This window comes from Mycena indigotica (genome assembly GCF_014461135.1).
Source record: "Mycena indigotica strain 171206Taipei chromosome Unknown Mind.scaff0007, whole genome shotgun sequence".
Lineage (NCBI taxonomy): Eukaryota > Fungi > Basidiomycota > Agaricomycetes > Agaricales > Mycenaceae > Mycena > Mycena indigotica.
Window position 1 is genome coordinate 725,312 of NW_023503006.1, and position 18,628 is coordinate 743,939.

General features: G+C 50.5%; 1 protein-coding gene across 1 annotated transcript; it reads right to left on the reverse strand.

Moving 5' to 3' along the window:
* Positions 1-10,223: 10,223 nt before the first annotated feature.
* On the reverse strand, positions 10,224-11,569 carry MIND_00806000 (Pumilio like protein; the record flags this gene model as incomplete). Its single annotated transcript, XM_037364737.1, has 7 exons — positions 10,224-10,381; positions 10,435-10,702; positions 10,741-10,947; positions 10,999-11,094; positions 11,151-11,261; positions 11,314-11,444; positions 11,500-11,569. 7 exons carry the CDS (start codon positions 11,567-11,569, stop codon positions 10,224-10,226), a joined length of 1,041 nt encoding a protein of 346 aa, XP_037217979.1.
* Positions 11,570-18,628: the final 7,059 nt, after the last annotated feature.

Consider the following 18,628-nt stretch of genomic DNA (forward strand, 5'->3'; position numbering starts at 1 on the left):
GCATACCGATCATTCTGCCTATTTCTTGGACCGTTGCCCCTTAGTAGTCAAGCGTGATTAGTGTAGTTGTATCATATGCTGTATTTTTTGTCATTCAATAAGTGCTGCCGATTTCTTCTTGTCTGAATCGAGTCGAATTTCAGACAAAAAATGTGCAGGAGTTGGCTTCAAGTTACATAGATCTGGATTCTGGCGGATCGTCAGCCCTCCGAGTCGGGCGCGAACCTAACGCCTTTTCTGGAACGAAGCAGTTTAATTACCGGTTCTTATGCGCAAGTCCTTCTCTGATGCAGGTGGTGAAAAGTGTACAGATAACGCTCTGGCTGTCCATAATTATACAGCTGAGCTTGGGATAGATGTACGCAAGAGATCAGCAAAGGCTGCAAAGCGCGTGACAAGGAAAGGGTGTGACTCGGACGCAAAATGCAAATGTGTGACACCTGCGCTCTCACTTTTGACCTCGGCTAATACTAGTAATAGATAGCTATGCCTCCCAAACGAAAACGAACGGAGATCGAGGGACAGGGCGAAGAGGGTCACGAGAAATTGAATGACAAGAAAAGGCGCGCTTCAGGTTCCAACGATGAGAAAAAGCACGCTTCAGGCTCGAGGACGGTGCTTGCCCCTGCACAAGTCGATGGGGAGCTGAGTAACGAGAAAAAGCGCCCCGCAGGTCCGAAGGCGCTGCTTGCCCCTGCGCGAATTCAAAGAAAAAGAGTCGGCGATAACGAATACAAATGGTATGAACCGAGGGACAACGCATGGTGCGTGGTTTTGGTGGATTATATGCTGCTAATCATCCTTCTACAGGAAGTTAACTCGCAATATCAAACGAAAGGAACCTAAAGTAATCATCGACTATGAGAGCGAAAGTGACATCGACTCTCCGCTACCCCCGAGGCCCACCCGCAAAAGCCGCGTAAAGGAAGAGACCGAAAGAAGCGTTATTGGTCCCACACCATCCAAACTCACCCGCCAAAGCCTCAAAGAACAAGAGACTCAAGGCAGGACTATTATCCCCGCACCATCCAATTCCAAACCCGCCCGCCAAATCCGCCGCAAACAAATCGAGGAAGGCAGAATCATCAGCTCCGCGCCGATAAGGCCCGTCCAATTCTCCGATTAGAGATATTCTAACTTCCTCTAGAATGGGGTGCGACTGATTCTGGCGATGATGATGAGGGAACCGTTGGGGATGATGAAAGGAAGGACGACCGTCCCAGGTAAGCGAAGATAATTTTCAGATCTAGCTTTCTTCTAACTTGCTCCAGAAAGACAGGTGAAATTGATACCGACGAAGACGATGAGGAGGAAAACCTTTCAAGGTAAGCGAAAGAGCATATGGTTCATACGTCTATTAACCCTCTGGCGACCCCGAAGGAGGTTCACGCTCTCTTCTCTCGTCTGCCCACGTGGAGGGCGCTGTCGCCGCGGCTGGGGAGGCCGACTCCCAGATATAGAACCGAAGCTCAAAAGATTGTCGCTCACGCACTTCAACATGCACACGCAAGCACGAAACATCGATGGCAGCGAAGTGGACCGCGATTGGTGCACTGAGCCCGTGTGTATGCTATGCTTTGAATACTACTTTCACAAGCTTGCTACTCTCGACTTGTCCATTAATGGCATCTTGGACACATTGTTGACTGACGATGAGTCAGTACATAACTTCAACCCATAGACACCCCTTCCATTAACTTCATCTGTTGCTTTAGAGATCCAATTTCTTCCAAAACGCAGCGAGATCGGAGCGTTATCCAATCTGACGCCCTTTCCGCCATCGCACCTGGTATGGGCGACCTGTCTACAGAGTTGTCGCAAGGTTCTACATCAAAGTTTGTTCGTCCTGGGGAAATTGAACCAGAACCGTTTGCTGGTCCGGCCCCGAGCCCACCGTTTCCAGAATGGTTGGAAGCCAACCGTCCGCGTCGCAGGACGCAGCCGCGTCGAAAGCCGGACCCAAACTTTAAGCCGAGCACTTATCCTCGCATGGTTGCAACACCTTGGGAGGTTATCAAAAAATTTCGATTCTTACCAAGGGCGACGACAGCGACAATAGCGCCCGAACAAAGGTCAAACAACGACGACAATGACAGCGACAATAGCGCCGAACAAAGGTCAAACAACGACGACAACCAACAACAGGAAGCGTCTGACGGCGACAATAGCGCCACAGCAGTCAGACCGCAGTCGCAAGAATTCGAACAGCAACGACGATGATTCACACAGTGACGAGGGCGACGATGAGGGTAGAGTCTAAATTTCAAGGGTTGTTACTTCGTTTGTAATACTGTACGGTACACGAGGTTGCCGAGTAACAACTTGTATAGACGTTGAAACTTAGCGTGCGAACGCCTTGGGAATGTGCCAAATTATGTTGTCTATTTCCGCCAGAAAGGGTAGTATAAGATCTTATACATATAGGTCAAATTTAGTCAAATTGAAAACCCGAAATTCTGAATTAATCAGACGCACTGGTGTCGTGAGAACTCTAGAACCGAAACCGCACAAATCGAAACAAACTGGGTCTGCAGAAAACAGGTGAGTAAATTGGAGGAACGCAATAACAAGAAAACGAACGCTAACATGGTTTTCGAGAGCCGCGGCAACTTTGACAGAGGCAGTCGGCGCAACCGCGCGAGTTTGGCGAGGAGGTGCCCAGGGTACTTGGCAATCGTCTTCGTTCGGGGCGCCGCAAGGCGCGTTCGGCGCTAGGTCCCAGAAAATGGTTACGTTGGATAAGTGTAGCGTCGCTGATATCGAGAGGAATGAGCTCGAGGTCAATTAAATGGGTAAAACAGCAGCGCGCATTGAAACTTACTTGCCGACGACCCAAGCCATGGGAACGTCATTGTGAGGGAGCTGAGTTCCAGCAGAACTGCGAGACGCAATAAGGTCGCCACTTTTGAGTCTGAGCCATCCTAGAACAGATGAAGAACAGGTAGCCGATGGCAGAAAGTAAAAGCTTACCTGATTCCACCAACTCTGATTCAGTTTTGTTTGGAATGGTGAGAGTACGCTCCCATGCCCAAGTCTTTTCTAGTCCCGCCTGAGGCGTGTCTTGATGATAGATGTAGACGTCAGCGAAGGTACCATCCTTGAGCTTGATAGCAAAAGGACGGCCCGGGGCCAACGACAGATCGGGGTATTCCTTGCCGCGACCAGGGAGGGCCAAGGGAATCAAGGGAGAATGCGGCAGAGAGTTGGCGGAGAAGACGAGCGCGGTTGGATGGCGGGCAAATCGAACGAGGGGGCAAGTCGTTCTGGCGATGACGTAGGTCAGAATTTAATCGCAACTCTCGGCCCTAGCGTTGCTCCTAATCGTTCCACGTTTGCGATCGTCAGGAAGGGTCAGGCAGGAAGGGTCAGGCAGGAAGCGTTCTGCCAGTTCAGATGCCTTTCGATATGTTTGTGGTCCATCGGCATTGAAGGGAGTTAGCTTTTCTTTTCTAGCGCGTTGAGCCCAAATTAGGGTCAGCGGACTGGTCTGAGACGGCGAAAAGAGCGTTGTATGAGCTCCTGTTACAGCTCGACTTCCGCCTTCCATACCTCGCGCATTCTGTCGACGCAGAGCGCGGTCGACAAAACGCAAGACTTGCCGCACCACGGATAGCGCAGAGCGCGCCCAACAGCGGTGATGGTCTTAGGAAGAAAAGTGTGATGTGGCTGACCTCGTGACCGCGGATCAGCCATCAGCTTTGCGCTTCGTTGCAAGTTGCAACTCATTTGGAGCGGACGCGAACGGTTGGTCCTGCCTCCGGTAATTGTCGACCGCGCTCTGCGTCCACAAACCACTGGCGAAGGCTCATCCATGCCGCACTCAAAACGTGGGCTTGGAGGAGCTTTTTTACTACGAACTGCAAGGCGACTCTAAACTGGAATCTAAGTCAGTACACTGGCCCCAGATCTTGCCTTCTTGGAACTTGAGAATAAAATGTCGCCGGGAAGAACATCCATTTCAACACATGTCTACGTTAGTTGGATTCCCACCGAGCTTCCTAACTATGGCACCCCCGGCGCGTCTCTCTAGAGACGCGCGCATGTACGTTCCCCTTAATCTCCTTTTCGATCGAGCTACGCCTAATACGATACTCAGGAGCTACCTCAGTCGTTCTCTATCGCGCCCGACTCAGGTATGCTTTCTTATATCCTACTTTCTCTTGTCTTTACTCATAGTATTACTTGTGCTTTATGTCATACAGGTCCAACATAATAAAGTCGTTCTCTTTTGGCGCCCGACTGAGTTTCAAGCACGACAGAACTCCCGATTTGACTTGCACGCCGAATACTTCGCTGCAGTCTCAAATTCTCCTCGTCAGTAGATTAAATATTTGGCAAAATCGTGCGTTGATAATCTCCATTCTCAGCGGTAGAAAAACTTGAAAGATCAAGTTCAGAAAAGTCTCGTCATCCTTCCCCATTTCTCATTAAGTTTCTCCTGCGTAAGGCTATTTTCCCATCGACTCTAAACAAATGTACTTCTAGGTTTGACAATTTGTCGCATTGCGTTTGGCCACTATCCAACGACTGTCTTCAACTGATTGAGTGCGGCTTTGGTCGCTCCGTCTTTGTGGCGCGCAGTTGTGTTGTGATACTTCTGTTGTAGCAATGTTTTCGCCGGCCAGCGCTCAGGCGTACGAACCAGCCACGGATACTCTTTCTCAAGTTGACCCCAGAGTTTATCGAGCGAATCGGTAGTCTGATGGCTGAGGGCTTTCGCGGGGTCCAAGTATTGTAGCGATGTGGTCAGTACACGATTCTCAATCCAAGTCAGTCACTTAAACCTAACAGCGATGGGAGCACACCTTAAACTCCTGAAGCTTCGTCTTTCGTTCTTCTTCAGGGACGTTACGATGCATCTTGGCCCAAAATGTATCGACTCCAAGGATGCTAAGTGCTCCCGGGGGCTTTTGATACATCTCTTTGTTATAGGAATCATTGGGCCGAGATGGCGGATCAGGAAAAGGAGTAGACTCGTTGTGGGCTGGTTGAGGAGGCGGCGAACGCTCCCGCGGCGCCGGCCCGTTCGAGCGGCGAGTGGGCGAACGAGAGCGAGAAGATTGGCGGGACATACGGTAGCCCGTCTCGATGAATGAAGCTCGAGTAGACTCCAGAGGAATGTTGGTCAGTACTCTGGGTAAGAGCACAGGGGATGGCGCGCGTCGCGGTCGGGCGGAGGACCTTATTGGGCTGCATGGAAAGTTGCAGGCTGAAAGAGACACGATGTACATTATATATGCGCCAAGTACAATGGGATCAAGTCGCCGTTCTTTGAGTCATCGTCCAAAGGGAACCATCGATCGCGTCCGTTGTCACCACCACGTGCTCACACGTGGTGGTGACGCAGACAACGTTTCTTTCAAGTTGCCTTTCAGCACAACAAAAGGTAGAAGGCATCCTTGCGTTGGTGCACTCGTAAAGCATCGTCCCTAGATCCTCATGTTTCCGCCTTTCCTCGCCCGCACGCCTTACACCAAACACGGCAGTATCAAACACAGCGGAGGGATTCTAGGCCTCGAGACCTCGTCTGACGGCAAATACTTAGCAACTGCAGGTGCCGATAGCAGCGCTCCTTTCAAACGGTAAATTGACGTGCCTTAGGGTGGGAAGGAACTCGTGTGTGGAATACTTCCTCCAGGACCGAATATTCTCGGCCTGCGCCGCCTGGAGAACGCGGTATTACGTCCTCTCTTCTATGGGTTCGTCAAAAAGACCAAGTTGAGGAAATTCTGTGGTTTGGGACCCAGAAAGGTTTTGTTTGTGCTTGGCGTTGCTACCAAGGGGTGCGTTCGCAGTGATTCCATTAACTTGACTGACTCAAGAGTCCTTGACAGAAATTTGAAGAAGTATTCACAATGGCACTGGAGGGGTCCGCCGAAATCACTTGCCTCGCTTACGATTCCGTCAACAATCGTTTAGCCTTGGGAACTCGACGCAACCGCGTTCAATCTTGGTCTATCAGCGCCGAAAGAGAAAGTGCGCTGGACAGCCGAGTTGATTTTCGACGTCGAACTTGATAGCCCAGGGGCTATCGATTTCCACAGGAACATGCAAGAGCCGGACCGGCTCATATACGTCTATATCTCTGAAAGCCCTGGCCGCGTGTACGCCAATTTCAGAAGATGGTCTATTCCAACTGACTTTCTGAATAGTTGGACGTTGAACGGGGGAAGATGGTACCGTTCGAAGCAGTTGGGATGCGGGGGCCGGAATGTAAGTTATTACTTGCTAATTGATCAGAACTGGAGCGCCGCGTTTAGTGGATTCCTCGCTCCAAACGTGGACCAGGGCGTGTTTGGGCTTGGAGACATGCAATCCGGACCAGCCATCTACCGATATCGTGATAACGTTCGCACTCAAACCCTTGATGTTCCTCACCGACGCGAGTGGCTGCGACCCTTGCAGTTCCGTTGGGCCGATCGTGGCACCACGATCGTATCTGGAAGCGACCACGGTGATATATATATATTTGACTATCAAACAGGTGAAAGGCAGCAGAAGGTTCAAGTCAGCACAGATGGCGAATGGGTCCAGGCCGTTGCAGTGAGTATTTATCTCAATGAACTCCCACAATTGTCTGACGTCCTCCCAAGGTTGCCGAGATTGAAGAGATTTCCACCATTTTTGCTGCCCAAAGTCGTATGACAGAAGGCAAAGAAGACATTGTCGTCTACAAACGGTTACGGGCAGTAGGGTGGAATCTGTTCATGGAACGGATATTTTGGCCTCTGATGGTGTTGGGATTCATGATATTCTTTATGCAGAACTTCGTCATGCCTTTGATGCCAGCCGGAGGCCAGGCGACAGCACACCGCGGACAATACAAGGAAACTCAGGCCAAGGAGACGGCGGCCGAACAAACGGTGTGGAGAAGGGCGCACGCCACACACCACAGACAATACAGGAAGGAAAGCCAACCTAAGCAGACAGCAGCTAAGGAGCCGGTGCGGGGAAAGTCGTACGCGACCGTTATCCGCATGTAGGGCTATAAGCGAGCCTCGATGTATTCAACTAGATCTGATTTGAAGTGTTCATCCATTTTACGTTGGGCAGCCTCGGCGAGACTAAGTTCTAATGGTAGATTATCACTTATTCGTCAGTCATTGAGCGCGATGGTAGAACTGGGAATGGTCCGGGGCCGAGAACAGGAGAATCGTGAGCGAGCCTGGTTTAAAGGTGTACCGACTTAGATTCCAGTTAAGAGTTGCCTTGCAGTTCGTAGTAAAAAAAGCTCCTCCAGTCTACATTTTGAGTGCGGCATGGATGAGAGGATTGCTGCCTTCGCCAGCGGTTTGTGGACGCAGAGCGCGGTCGACAGTTACGGGGAGGCAATACCAACCGTTCGCGTCCACTCCAAATGAGTTGCAACGAAGCGCAAAGGGCGCTCCCGTTTGCTCCGACGGCGGTGGTTTTGGAGATATATGATCCGCGGTCACGAGGTCAGCCACATCGCACTTTTCTTCCTAAGACCACCACCGCTGTTGGGCGCGCTCTGCGCTATCGGTGGTGTGGCAAGTCTTGCGTTTTGTTGACTGCGCTCTGCGTCAACAAAATACGCGAGGCATGGAAGGCGGAAGTCGTCCAAGCTGTAACAGGAGCTCATACGACGCTCTTTTCGCCGTCTCAGACAGTCCGCTGACCCTAATTTGGGCTCAACGCGCTAGAAAAGAAAAGCTAGCTCCCTTCAATGCGGATGGACCGCAAACACATCGAAATGCTTGCAAGGCATCTGAATTGGCAGAACGCTTCCTGCCTGACCCTTCCTGACGATCGCAAACATGGAACAATTAGGAGCAACGCTAGGGCCGAGAGTTGCGATTAAATTCTGACCTACGTCATCGCCAGAACGACTTGCCCCCTCGTTCGATTTGCCCGCCATCCAACCGCGCTCGTCTTCTCCGCCAACTCTCTGCCGCATTCTCCCTTGATTCCCTTGGCCCTCCCTGGTCGCGGCAAGGAATACCCCGATCTGTCGTTGGCCTCGGGCCATCCTTTTGCTATCAAGCTCAAGGATGGTACCTTCGCTGACGTCTATATCTATCATCAAGACTACGCCCTACACTGCTGAAAACATTGAAAACATCGAGTTACATCGACCCTTCCATCTTTCCTCGGCCCCAGCTTCTCTCTCGGACCCCACGGATTGCACTTCCCACTCTTACCATCCTATCCTTAGTAACTCCATGCCCTTCATCTCGCCGCGGTACCCGTCGCTCCACTCCAATGGACTTTGCAAGTGCACCGCCAGCCAAACGAGCAAAGATCGCTCGTGAGTATGTGGAGTCTCTCGAGCGACAAGCGCGCTTTCTGGGTGCTCATGTCACCCTTGCTGGCTCCCAAATCAATCAAATGCAACAACGTGTCAATGCGAAGGAGGGTAGGCAATCAGCTCGACCGAAACTCAATGTTGAGGCTCGTCCCTCGACTTCCGAGGAGGGTCTACGACTTGTCGAGGAACGCGGTTGAGCAGCGCGGGAAAAAGAGGCAGAGAAATCTCGAAAAGAAGATGAACGGAGGCCTAGGAACGTGAAGAGGAAAGGGACCGTGTGATGAACGCGTCGAGCATGGTTTTCCAGGGGCATTGACAGGGCGGAAGAAGAACAACCTCAAGACCATTGCCTATGCCCTCGGAATTTCGATGGACGGCACGAACAAGCAGCTCCTAGAGCGCATTACGAACCATCTTGACCAGAACCCTGATGTACGTGCAGACCCGCGATTCGCTGAGCTGGGCAGCGGCCGTATCCGAGAATGCTGAAAACATCAAGGATAATACCCCAGCACCTTCTCATTCCGCTCCTTCACCAACGACACGACTCCCCCCCGCCGATATCACACCATGAACTCATCTTCCTCGTCCACCTCTTGTAGATATAACAAACATGGCCTATACTGGCCGACACCCTCCGTCTTCCAGTTCATCCATGACCAACACCATACCTTTTACACCTAATCCCCCTTATACCTTTTCTCCATTGTATAATTCCTCGTTCTCTTCATCATACATACCTTCTACTCCCTTTCAAGACTAAATCTACGTGTACCACAATGGAAAGACAAGTTGGCCATGGGCAAGCGGAGCTGCACCTTTTGCTGCCGCTTCCCACTTTTCCAATGCTGCATTGGCCTCCTTGAGCTCGCGCCGCAGCCGTTCACGTTCCAAGAATAACATGTCCCTCTTCTCTCAGCTCGTCCATTTCCCCTTTGACCTCTATTAGCCGCGCCTGGTAACGCTCCAACTCTCCACGCAGATCGAGAGGAGCGCGTTCATCTTGACGCTGTTTTCTACAAACTGTAAGTAAAGGAATATATCACAGAAGCCAGTTACGCACCTTGGAGTTGCTCAATCTCCAGCTGAGACAGTTCTTGCCCCGCCTCTTCGCCATAAAGTCGATCCGTAAATGTCTGGTCTCCCGTCTGCGAATCCAGCGCACCGCCTCGCTCGAAATATGGCCTGCGGTTAATTGGCCACAGCGAAAACGGCCACGCACATTGAGCTTGTATCTGGGCTTGAGCAGCCTCTTCTGCTTCCCGAATAGCTGCCAAATCCGCGTCATGGGCAACGACAGCCCGCACATTCTCTTGCTGGCCTTGGGCTTTCGAAGAGCAGTTGGAAAGATGTCGATTAAGAGCCGAAGTGCTCTTGTAGTCCTTCTCGTAGAAAGGACGCTTGATGACAGCGAGCACGAGCAGAAAAAGAGCCAGGGCCCAGATGACGCGTAAAAGCATCTGCCTGGAAATTCAGATGAGATGACATATGACAAGTCCAATCGCACCTAAGCACATTAGTGTATGTCCCAGCTTTACATTCTACATGGAAATGGGGACTGGATTGACCGTTGGACGCGTTTTTGAGGGGTTGGCCGGTTTGTGAGCGTGTTGTCACCGTCGGACGACGTTGTTTGGCTGTTGTGAGCGTCTTCAGAGCTTCCTAGTGGTGATGCGCAAGTCGCTGACGATATTGACGGTCGCCTGAGGGACGGCGGCGGGAAAAATGCGGACACGTGATCGCCATTATGACGCAGCTATTTGCACGTATTTGCTTGACTATGCTAGGAGCGTTGAGGCCATAAAAACAAGATATACATAGAAAGGACGGATTCGCAGTGTGTGATGCAATTATATATCTCCAATTATTTCTTCAGACAAGAACTTATACATACACAATCGGGCTTGGGCGCGTGTTTCCGCAATTCCCGTTCGACTGAATCAAAAAGTTAGCTTCAGAAGGATGAGAAGTGGAAGAAAATCGCACTAGAGGCAAGATGTTTGCTGTAAGCAGCATGTTTGCGCATAGTGGCCAGTTGGGGACGAATAGCATTGGTGAGAGCCTCTTTCTGCTCGCCTTCCGCTACTGCAAGCGCTCGCTGGAGAACATAATCTGAATCGCGAGTGAGAAGGGCTTATCACAGTCTTCTTAGTTGGAAAACTCACTGCCGTATTGATCCTTCATGAGCAACCCGATTGGTGTCAGGCCATCAGGTCGCAAAGCCGGTCCCATCAGTTCTTCGATTATCGCCTTGCGACCATCTGAGTCACCAAAGATCATCGCCTTCTCACAGACGTTGGAGGCAAACTTGTGGCAAGCCATTGCTAGCACGCGCCCGCCGAAGCTGAGTAAGAATGGACGATCGGTCGCAAGGCAATCCGTTTTCCAGAATGAACTGGACGATATAGTTCTACAACCAACGCAATAAGCCAACTTGAAGAGGAAAAAGAAAGGCAAGTACTAGCACTGACCCCAAATTGATCTTGCATAAGATTAGCGGTATGACTTGTAAGTTCATCGAGAAGTGGCCGGGTGTATGGTTCAGGAAGGTGACGGAGACATTGTTGCAAGACATGACAGCCAAATGGATGAGAAGCAAGCCCATGGGCGTGGCCGATGAATGTTGAAATGAAACCAAGTCTGTCAGGGGAAACTCGTTCGATAACCTTCTGAATAACCTTGATGCGAATGAGTCATGTTCATTCCCCAGCCTCAGGTAGATCACCTACGTGATTCCCGTTCGAGTCTTTGGCACATCTGAGAATATGGGGCTCGAGTTCTTGAACAAACTTGACTTGCTGCTCCGGAGTTACACATTCAAAAGCCTTTCATTGTTGTTAGCTATTCGTAAGTTGGTTAGACGTCGACTTGACTTTTGCACCACGCGGCAGCCATAGACATTGGATGATAGATAGATGATATGGCCTTCCATGGCACCAACAAGAGTGTCCTTGTGGGCCTGGGTACCATGTTCCAGTAGCTTCTGTATTACCTGCAGTGAGCAGAGTCGTAAGCTGGGGACGGCAAAAGTTGAAGCAACTCACATAATTACCGAAAACATCTTGAATTAGATGTAATGTATTGTCGGGGTCGATTTCATCGAATACGCATTGGATTTCTTCACTTGTGGCACTATTGAGCTTGTGTGCCCAAACGAAACTGGTCCAGCATCTTACTAGTAAATGAGGGTGTTTGGGTTTCGAATCGGCGACTTCCGCGCGCCATCATACCAAACCCAGTCCCACCACCGTACATATTGAGGATTTGGTTCCTATAATCAGGCTGAGGAGGATAGCTCATGGGAGAGAGCGGTGGAAACATCACATTGCGTGATGCTAGATAGCTGCTGTTGTAAGTTGTACTAAATTTGCCATTGTCAATAACGTAAGACAATAAGAGTGGCGTCAAGTTCATACCTGCATTTCAATCTTCTTCTCAGTTATTGTAACCGGCATTGGAGGCAGTTTCGAAGGAAGCATGGGTGACGGCGGTTGACAAAGTATCGGAGAGGTTGGATAGTAAACTTGAAACGGCGGGGGCAAGTTGTAGTCGAAAAAGGTCGGTTGCCTTGGGTCAGGCAAAAGGTCTGGTTGAACGATGGCATCGGTGGTCGAACAATGGTATATGGGGGACATCGGCGGTCGGTAAGCATTCAGATCTAGACTTGCATAGTGCCAGTGCGCGCATTCAGGAAAGGCTTCAGGTCCAAACGCATGCCATGATTGTTGAGGCAGAGGTGATGTCGAAGAGGTGGAAGCTTGTACTCGGAGGATTTCCCTGCGTGAAAGTTGGATGATAGAGCAGCGGAGGTAAGTTGTGGTCGAAAAAGACTGGTTGCCTTGGATCAGACGAAAGGCTGGTTGAACAGTGGTATATGGAGACATTGGCGGTCAGTAAGCATTCGGATCTAGACTAACCAGCTGCGTTGCCCAAATGGACAGAGTCTGCCGTGCACAATGAATATCATCCAAGGCTCGCAAAGCCGTCAAAACTTGTCTCTTGGTCTCGGTTAACAGAACGGTACTATGGGTGGGCATCAGAATTGAAATGCGTACCTGTAATTGAAAATCCACGATTTCTCCCTCAATTCTCAATGGATTAGGATGGAAAGTAGTGCATTTTGAAGGGCCTGTTCGCCCGTATAGGCCGATACAAAAATCTCATGTACTTGCCCAATTCATGGCATGAATGTCGTCCATCTCATCCGTCACCACACCTGTCCACCGTGGAAACCCCGCAATCGTGACCCTGGACTTGGGAGGGACTTCGGACAGCTGATTGAAGGAAAACTCTCGGGTCAAACCTGGTCGGGACGGAGAGATGTTGAAATTGAAGTTGACGAGCAGATTAGCCACGAGTTAACACGCTGCGCTATGCGCGCGCACACGTTACTTCTATCCCATCCCAGACACACAGTAACGAAGCGCAAAGCGCGCTCTCGTTCATCCCAGGTTGGCGGCTGTTATCGGAGGAGAGTGCTTGCATGACCATCAGTCACGTCACACCGATCCCCGTTTTCTTCCCAAGCCTCCACCACCGTTGGGCGCGCTCTGCGCCTTCGGTGGTAGGCCTTATTTCCGGTCACTGTTGGGCGCTCTGCGCCAACAAACCACTGGCACACATCGTAATGTTGGCTTCTGGTGAGTCGTTCTTATTTTGCCCCGTTTTGTTTTTCGCTGATGGGGCTTTGCGGGCCCAGCTCGATGAGTCGCCTATTCGAAAACTTGCTGTCGATCGAGAAATTGGGTGACTCCTCATCTCTCTTCTTGGCAAGCCTTCTTCGTGTCCTCCATTCTTGCATCATTTGGGATGGCGTTTTTGCTTCTCAGCGCGGTTCGATCCGCTTAAAATCGTCCATCCTTGTGAAGGTCGAGGAGGAATAAATTAGGTATGTGCTTCAGTTTGAGCATGTCAAGGTCTGATAATCGATACTAGCGGTCTCACTCAGTCCCATTGACAGAAATCCAACCCATTGGCGTCGTGTCTTCCCCCCAAGTCTTCATTGACGGTCATCATCACTGGGTCAGCCAGACACCAGCAAACACAGCAGACGCAATGAATGACCAAGAACGCGACGAGCGTAGAAAAAAGCAACAACAAGCTGGTAGAAAGATGGCCCGTGCTCGTCCAGAACTCACACAGGCATAGATAGATGCAAGGTTTTTTCTATTCCACCTAGAGGTTCCTGTACATTTTCTCATGTCGACATAGTTCCTAGTCATGGCAAGAGATATATGATGTCTTCGGCGATGTGCATGACTACGATTATGCTTTGGAGGATGACGACGGTAACGAAGGCAAATACGGCAAAGCTGAAGCCGGTGTGCGCAAACTTGCATTTCCCAAAATTATCCATTATTAACTCTCGTTCAGGTCTTGAACCCTCGGCAATATCTTCCTAACAGAAGATGACGATCTTATTAAAGATGCTCCTGAGCGTTTACAACTCGCGTGTTCTACCAACCACACTCCACTTCCGACGAACTTCTCCAAGAAGAAAGCCTTGGACTATTTCACTCCCAATGGCGAACTCAAGTCTTTCAGCCCGTAAATGGTTGGAGCTGTGACGTATACTTTGCGACAATGTTCGAGTCTGTTGAAGTACCCTTCATTTGGCATCACAGGCGCGACCACCTCCTTCTATTTGATTCTGGTTCTTCTCCCAGGGATCTTTGGACTTGAAGGAGCTCTAAAAGTATTGCTCTCTGCGTGACCGTCGTCGACGCCCGGCTCAAGGTGACAGATACCTCCTCTGAACAAGACATGCCAAGTGGCGGCAGAAGTGGCCTCTGATCAAGCGCAAGGACAAAAGAGACGACGAGATGCAATTCCGCTTCCACGACGACAACGAAGAGGAACAGGCAGATATTGATGTCCCGAAACACAAAATGCCCAGTCGCCTTTCCACTTATGAAGTTACCAAGAAGAGCGTCATGTCAGCCTCATATTTACTCGGATTTGGATGAACTGATAGTCAACCACATGCCAGCAATGACTCGCAAAGTCGAGTAACTTATGGCGCATGATCGCTACAAGGCCGGTCCGAAGATGACCTTCGTGAGTGAATTGCTGGAGAAGAGATGTCGGCACTGGACGTACTCTATCTTCCTCAAGGTCTCGCTCGCTGCTAATCGCGGCAAGATTATGTATGGCTTTACACTGAACCGCAAGAGGCCCGAGCCCTTTCAGCCTGTGCTTCCTCGCCACTGGCAACGAGAATTCACATGTTGTTTGTTTGAAGTCTTCGGTTTCGTTCTCATGCTCATGATCCTTGTAGCCCGTCCAAGTAACCCCTGAATCATACATTCTCTTCGATGCTGCAGCTGTCGGCGTCTTCGAGCTGTGCGACGCGTTCAAAGTCCGGTACGGCTTATTCCACCACGTGAGATGATCAATGAGGATGATGCTATCTTATCTAGACGTCTCCATGAATCGCAAAGCCAGCAGACCACAACAGGCAGCAAGACTCCGTTTGGGGCCGGAGGGAGGACGCCGACGCGGCCTGGAAATACAGTCTGAGCATCGACCAGGGTCCCCCTGCCTGGCCAACAGCGGAAATGAACCCTCGCGGGCGGCGATGATTCAGCAAGGATGGCAATGATTGGGGTTATGATTTGCTTACATTTGCATCATAGAAAAGGCATCGTTGATAATTATACGTATCTTACACTGCAGTACCACTAAATAACGAGTGCCAAGTGCCAGTTGAGGGATGTTCTTCCCAGCTAGGTTTTGCGATAATGATTTCCAGCAGGTCGCCGCATCCAAGCGTGCGGCAGAGAGTCTTATTGAGGTCGACCTCAAACGAGGGAAGAAAGTTGAAAGCGCGGCAATGGAATCTGGCTAGTTTGAGGGAGGAGTCGAATGCGTTCCCAGTGGTTCACGGACGCAGAGCGCGGTCAACATGAGTTGCAAGGAAGCGCGCTTCTGTTTGCTCGAAGGATGGCCGCGGTTTATGATCCGCGGTGACGACATCAGTCACGTCACGCTTTTCTTCCCAAGACCGCCACCACCACCGCTGTTGGGCGCGCTCTGCGCTATCCGTGGTGTGGCAAGTCTTGCGTTTTGTCGACCCGCTCTGCGTCGACAAAATACGCGAGGTATGGAAGGCGGAAGTCTTCCGAGCTGTAACAGGAGCTCATACAACGCTCTTTTCGCCGTCTCAGACAGTCCGCTGACCCTAATTTGGGCTCAACGCTAGAAAAGAAAAGCTAGCTCCCTTCAATGCCGATGGACCGCAAACATATCGAAATGCCTGTATATCTCTCCTGAAGTCACGTATGCAGGGTACGAGAACGATATCGATACTTTTTTTGTGTCTTACATCAGTGATGAATTATCTAGCAATCGGGCTACATTCTCAGCCCAAGGCAAATTACTATTCCCAAGGCTCACGCTAATCACTTTCGTTATCCGCTCTCTCATGCTGCTCGTCTCTTGGTTTCTTTTCGCTCGATCGTCTAACAACACAAAATTTGTACTCCTTTCTTGATAATCGACAAGAAGGACGGTCGTCGAGCACCTTTACAAAATTTTGGGATTAGATAAACGACAATTGCGACGCGAAAAGAGAGCGGCAAGGTTTTTCCTGGCATTGGGCCATTGGCGAGCTCTCTGTTGGCTGCCGACTACTCGTATACCAGTCCCGTCTAGTAGCCCCGCCGACTGCCGAGGAACCCCTCGACGCAGACGACAGGTTGCGACTGGTTTTCAGTATCAGTTATGATGGCTGCTCTAGCGAGTCGATCGGGATCCTCGCAGCTTATTGCCTTAATCTTCCTCAAAATTTTTTGTTTTCTACCAGAGAACGAGTATCTCTGCATAATTCCAGGCAATGTCAGCGATTTGAATCCGTATCTCCGACCAATTGTAGATTTTGGGGTTGAGTTAGGGAAGACTCGGTCCATTGGTTGGCGGAGATAATTGGAGTAGAAAAAAGAGTTACTTAGGCTTCTCATGAATTGGGTTCGTGTATACTCTAAATTTCGCTTCTGCGTCTAACTTGGTTATAAGCGAGCCGCATTTCCTCTTGCGAAAATCTATGAGGACGAGAGCAACCTGCCGCTGAGACGAAATATTGATAAGTCCGACATCGAATTCGTCCAAAAAGTCATTCGCGAAACCTCCACTCCGTCCTGGGTGAACCATGTACCGAATAATTATGGGGAAGCAGGGGCGGGGTCAATGAAAGCCGATGAGTGGCGCCTTCTTGCGACAATCTTCATGCCAATCGCGCTGGTAATTCGATGGGGAGAGCAGACGGGAGCGCACAAGGATCATTTTGCCAAGCTGCTCGATCATAGTATGCATCTTTTCCAGGCCACCACAATCGTTTGTCGCTACGAGACATCTGAGCGCCGCGCTCAAGCATATCGCGAACATATACGGCAGTGGCTTAGTGGCCTTTACGATTGCCATCCACACGCTGAAACGCATACAAAACGCCAAAACCCCCATGCAGCATTCCACATCTACGACTTCCTGTTAGCATTTGGCCCTGCAATCAACTGGTGGTGCTTTCCCACTGAGAGAATCATAGGAAAGCTCCAACAACTCAATACAAATGGCCGCCTGGGTGGTGAATATGTCTCGAATTTCTTTCTGCTATGTATTCACTCGAAACAGGCGAGCATGAAAAAATCATTACCACAACATGGACGCGTATGGCAAACCTGCGGCGATGGCTTTTTGCGTAGGGATTGCCCACCTGTTCTACGCGAGTTCTATAGCATTATGCGTCGCTACCTCAACATTGTTGATGAAGCGTCGGAAGAACCTGTCGATTATAACGATGGCCGCGAACATAGTATTGCCCACTATGACATACACGGACTGCATTTCTCTCGCGCAAGTACTCATCTGGGCAACAGTATGATTGAGTACATCGGCTGGAGCGGCGTCACTCATGTTGGCAGTATCCAGGAAATCGAGCAAGGGCCAACGGGGACCCGCTTTATTGTTCATCAGAACCTACCCCTCGACGACGACAAGAACGACCCCTTTCTGCCCTTCCCAGACTTCCCCGCCTACACATATTCTACTCAAACGATTTTAAAAAGCGTCCTGCCTAGCGATGTTATAGGCCATGTTGCGAGCTTCGAGTTGGGTGAAGGGCGAGTTGTCATGTTGAGTCTCTCCCGCGTAAGCCTCGTTGACGTGGACTTTCTGCGCACTGACATTGCAATATATAGTTCTAGGTTCTAGTATTGAAATGATTCCAGCTTCACTCGACAGTCACTAGTACTTCCTCTTTGCGGCGCGATTGCGTTTGATAGCGGTTGCGGGACCCAAGTAAATGTTGAAATGGATGTACGTAGTACAAATAGCCCAGAATATCTCCGCTTCACACTCCCGCGAGCCGTCCATTGGACAGCTGCTGAAAATGCATAGAAGGAGCATAGAGCGAACGTCCAAGGGAGGACTGGTCAGTTAGATGACGCAGCAGTCTGATGTCACGTGCATTCTCGGCCTCGTACAAGATTAGATATACGACGTACATAGAGTCTACAATCTATGAGGAGCTGCGTTTGCCAAAGAAGTTCATCCAACCACCGCTGGTATGCGCCTTCTGACCGCCGCCAGCTTGATGAGCAGTTGTAACAGCGTGTTGCGCGGTTGCCCACGAAGCAACGGTCTGGTGAAACTTGTTGTCTGCGGGAACCGCCTCCTTGGGAATTTGGAGATTGACCACACCGAATAAAAGTTGCCCCCAAGGCACTATGCTTTCCGCACTTTGTTGGTGAGCAGAAAGGTTAACGACAATGCTCGTCTGGTATGTTTTGAGGATGAGATGGAGCATTGCGGGGATTTCCTGGGCAGCGGAAGGCGGTGTCTGCATCATCTGTGTCGCAATTCCGACGAGAGTTGGAAACAGCTGGGCCACCAACGGGGGCAGGACGTCTGCCTTTTGTCTGAATCTACACCAATGCCTTGTTTCAGACCGAATATAAGAAGACCTGACATATAGTGACACACCGGAAAGCACGAACGACCTCGAGTGAGGCAACACATCCAGCCTGTACATGGCGAATGTCGCCACTGACCAAAAGTTGCTTGATGGCGTCGATAAGACCAGGCCAGCGGGCGTTGGGTAGATCATGGGCCACAATGTCCTTGAGACTGTTGGCGAGTTGAACGGTGATGCTACGTGATGGAGACGCGGCTAATAAGGGAAGGATATTGGCTCGGAGAGCCTCTCTATCGGGTTCGGTGATGGAGGGCTGGTTGGGGCGGCGAGTGGCGGGGTCAATGGAGTACGTGCCGTGGACGCGATTTTTGAGCCAGACCGAGCAAGATTGACGAGTGGAGCTATAGAAGGTAAGAAACGATAGCGAAAACACGCGTTAGAGCTACACACAT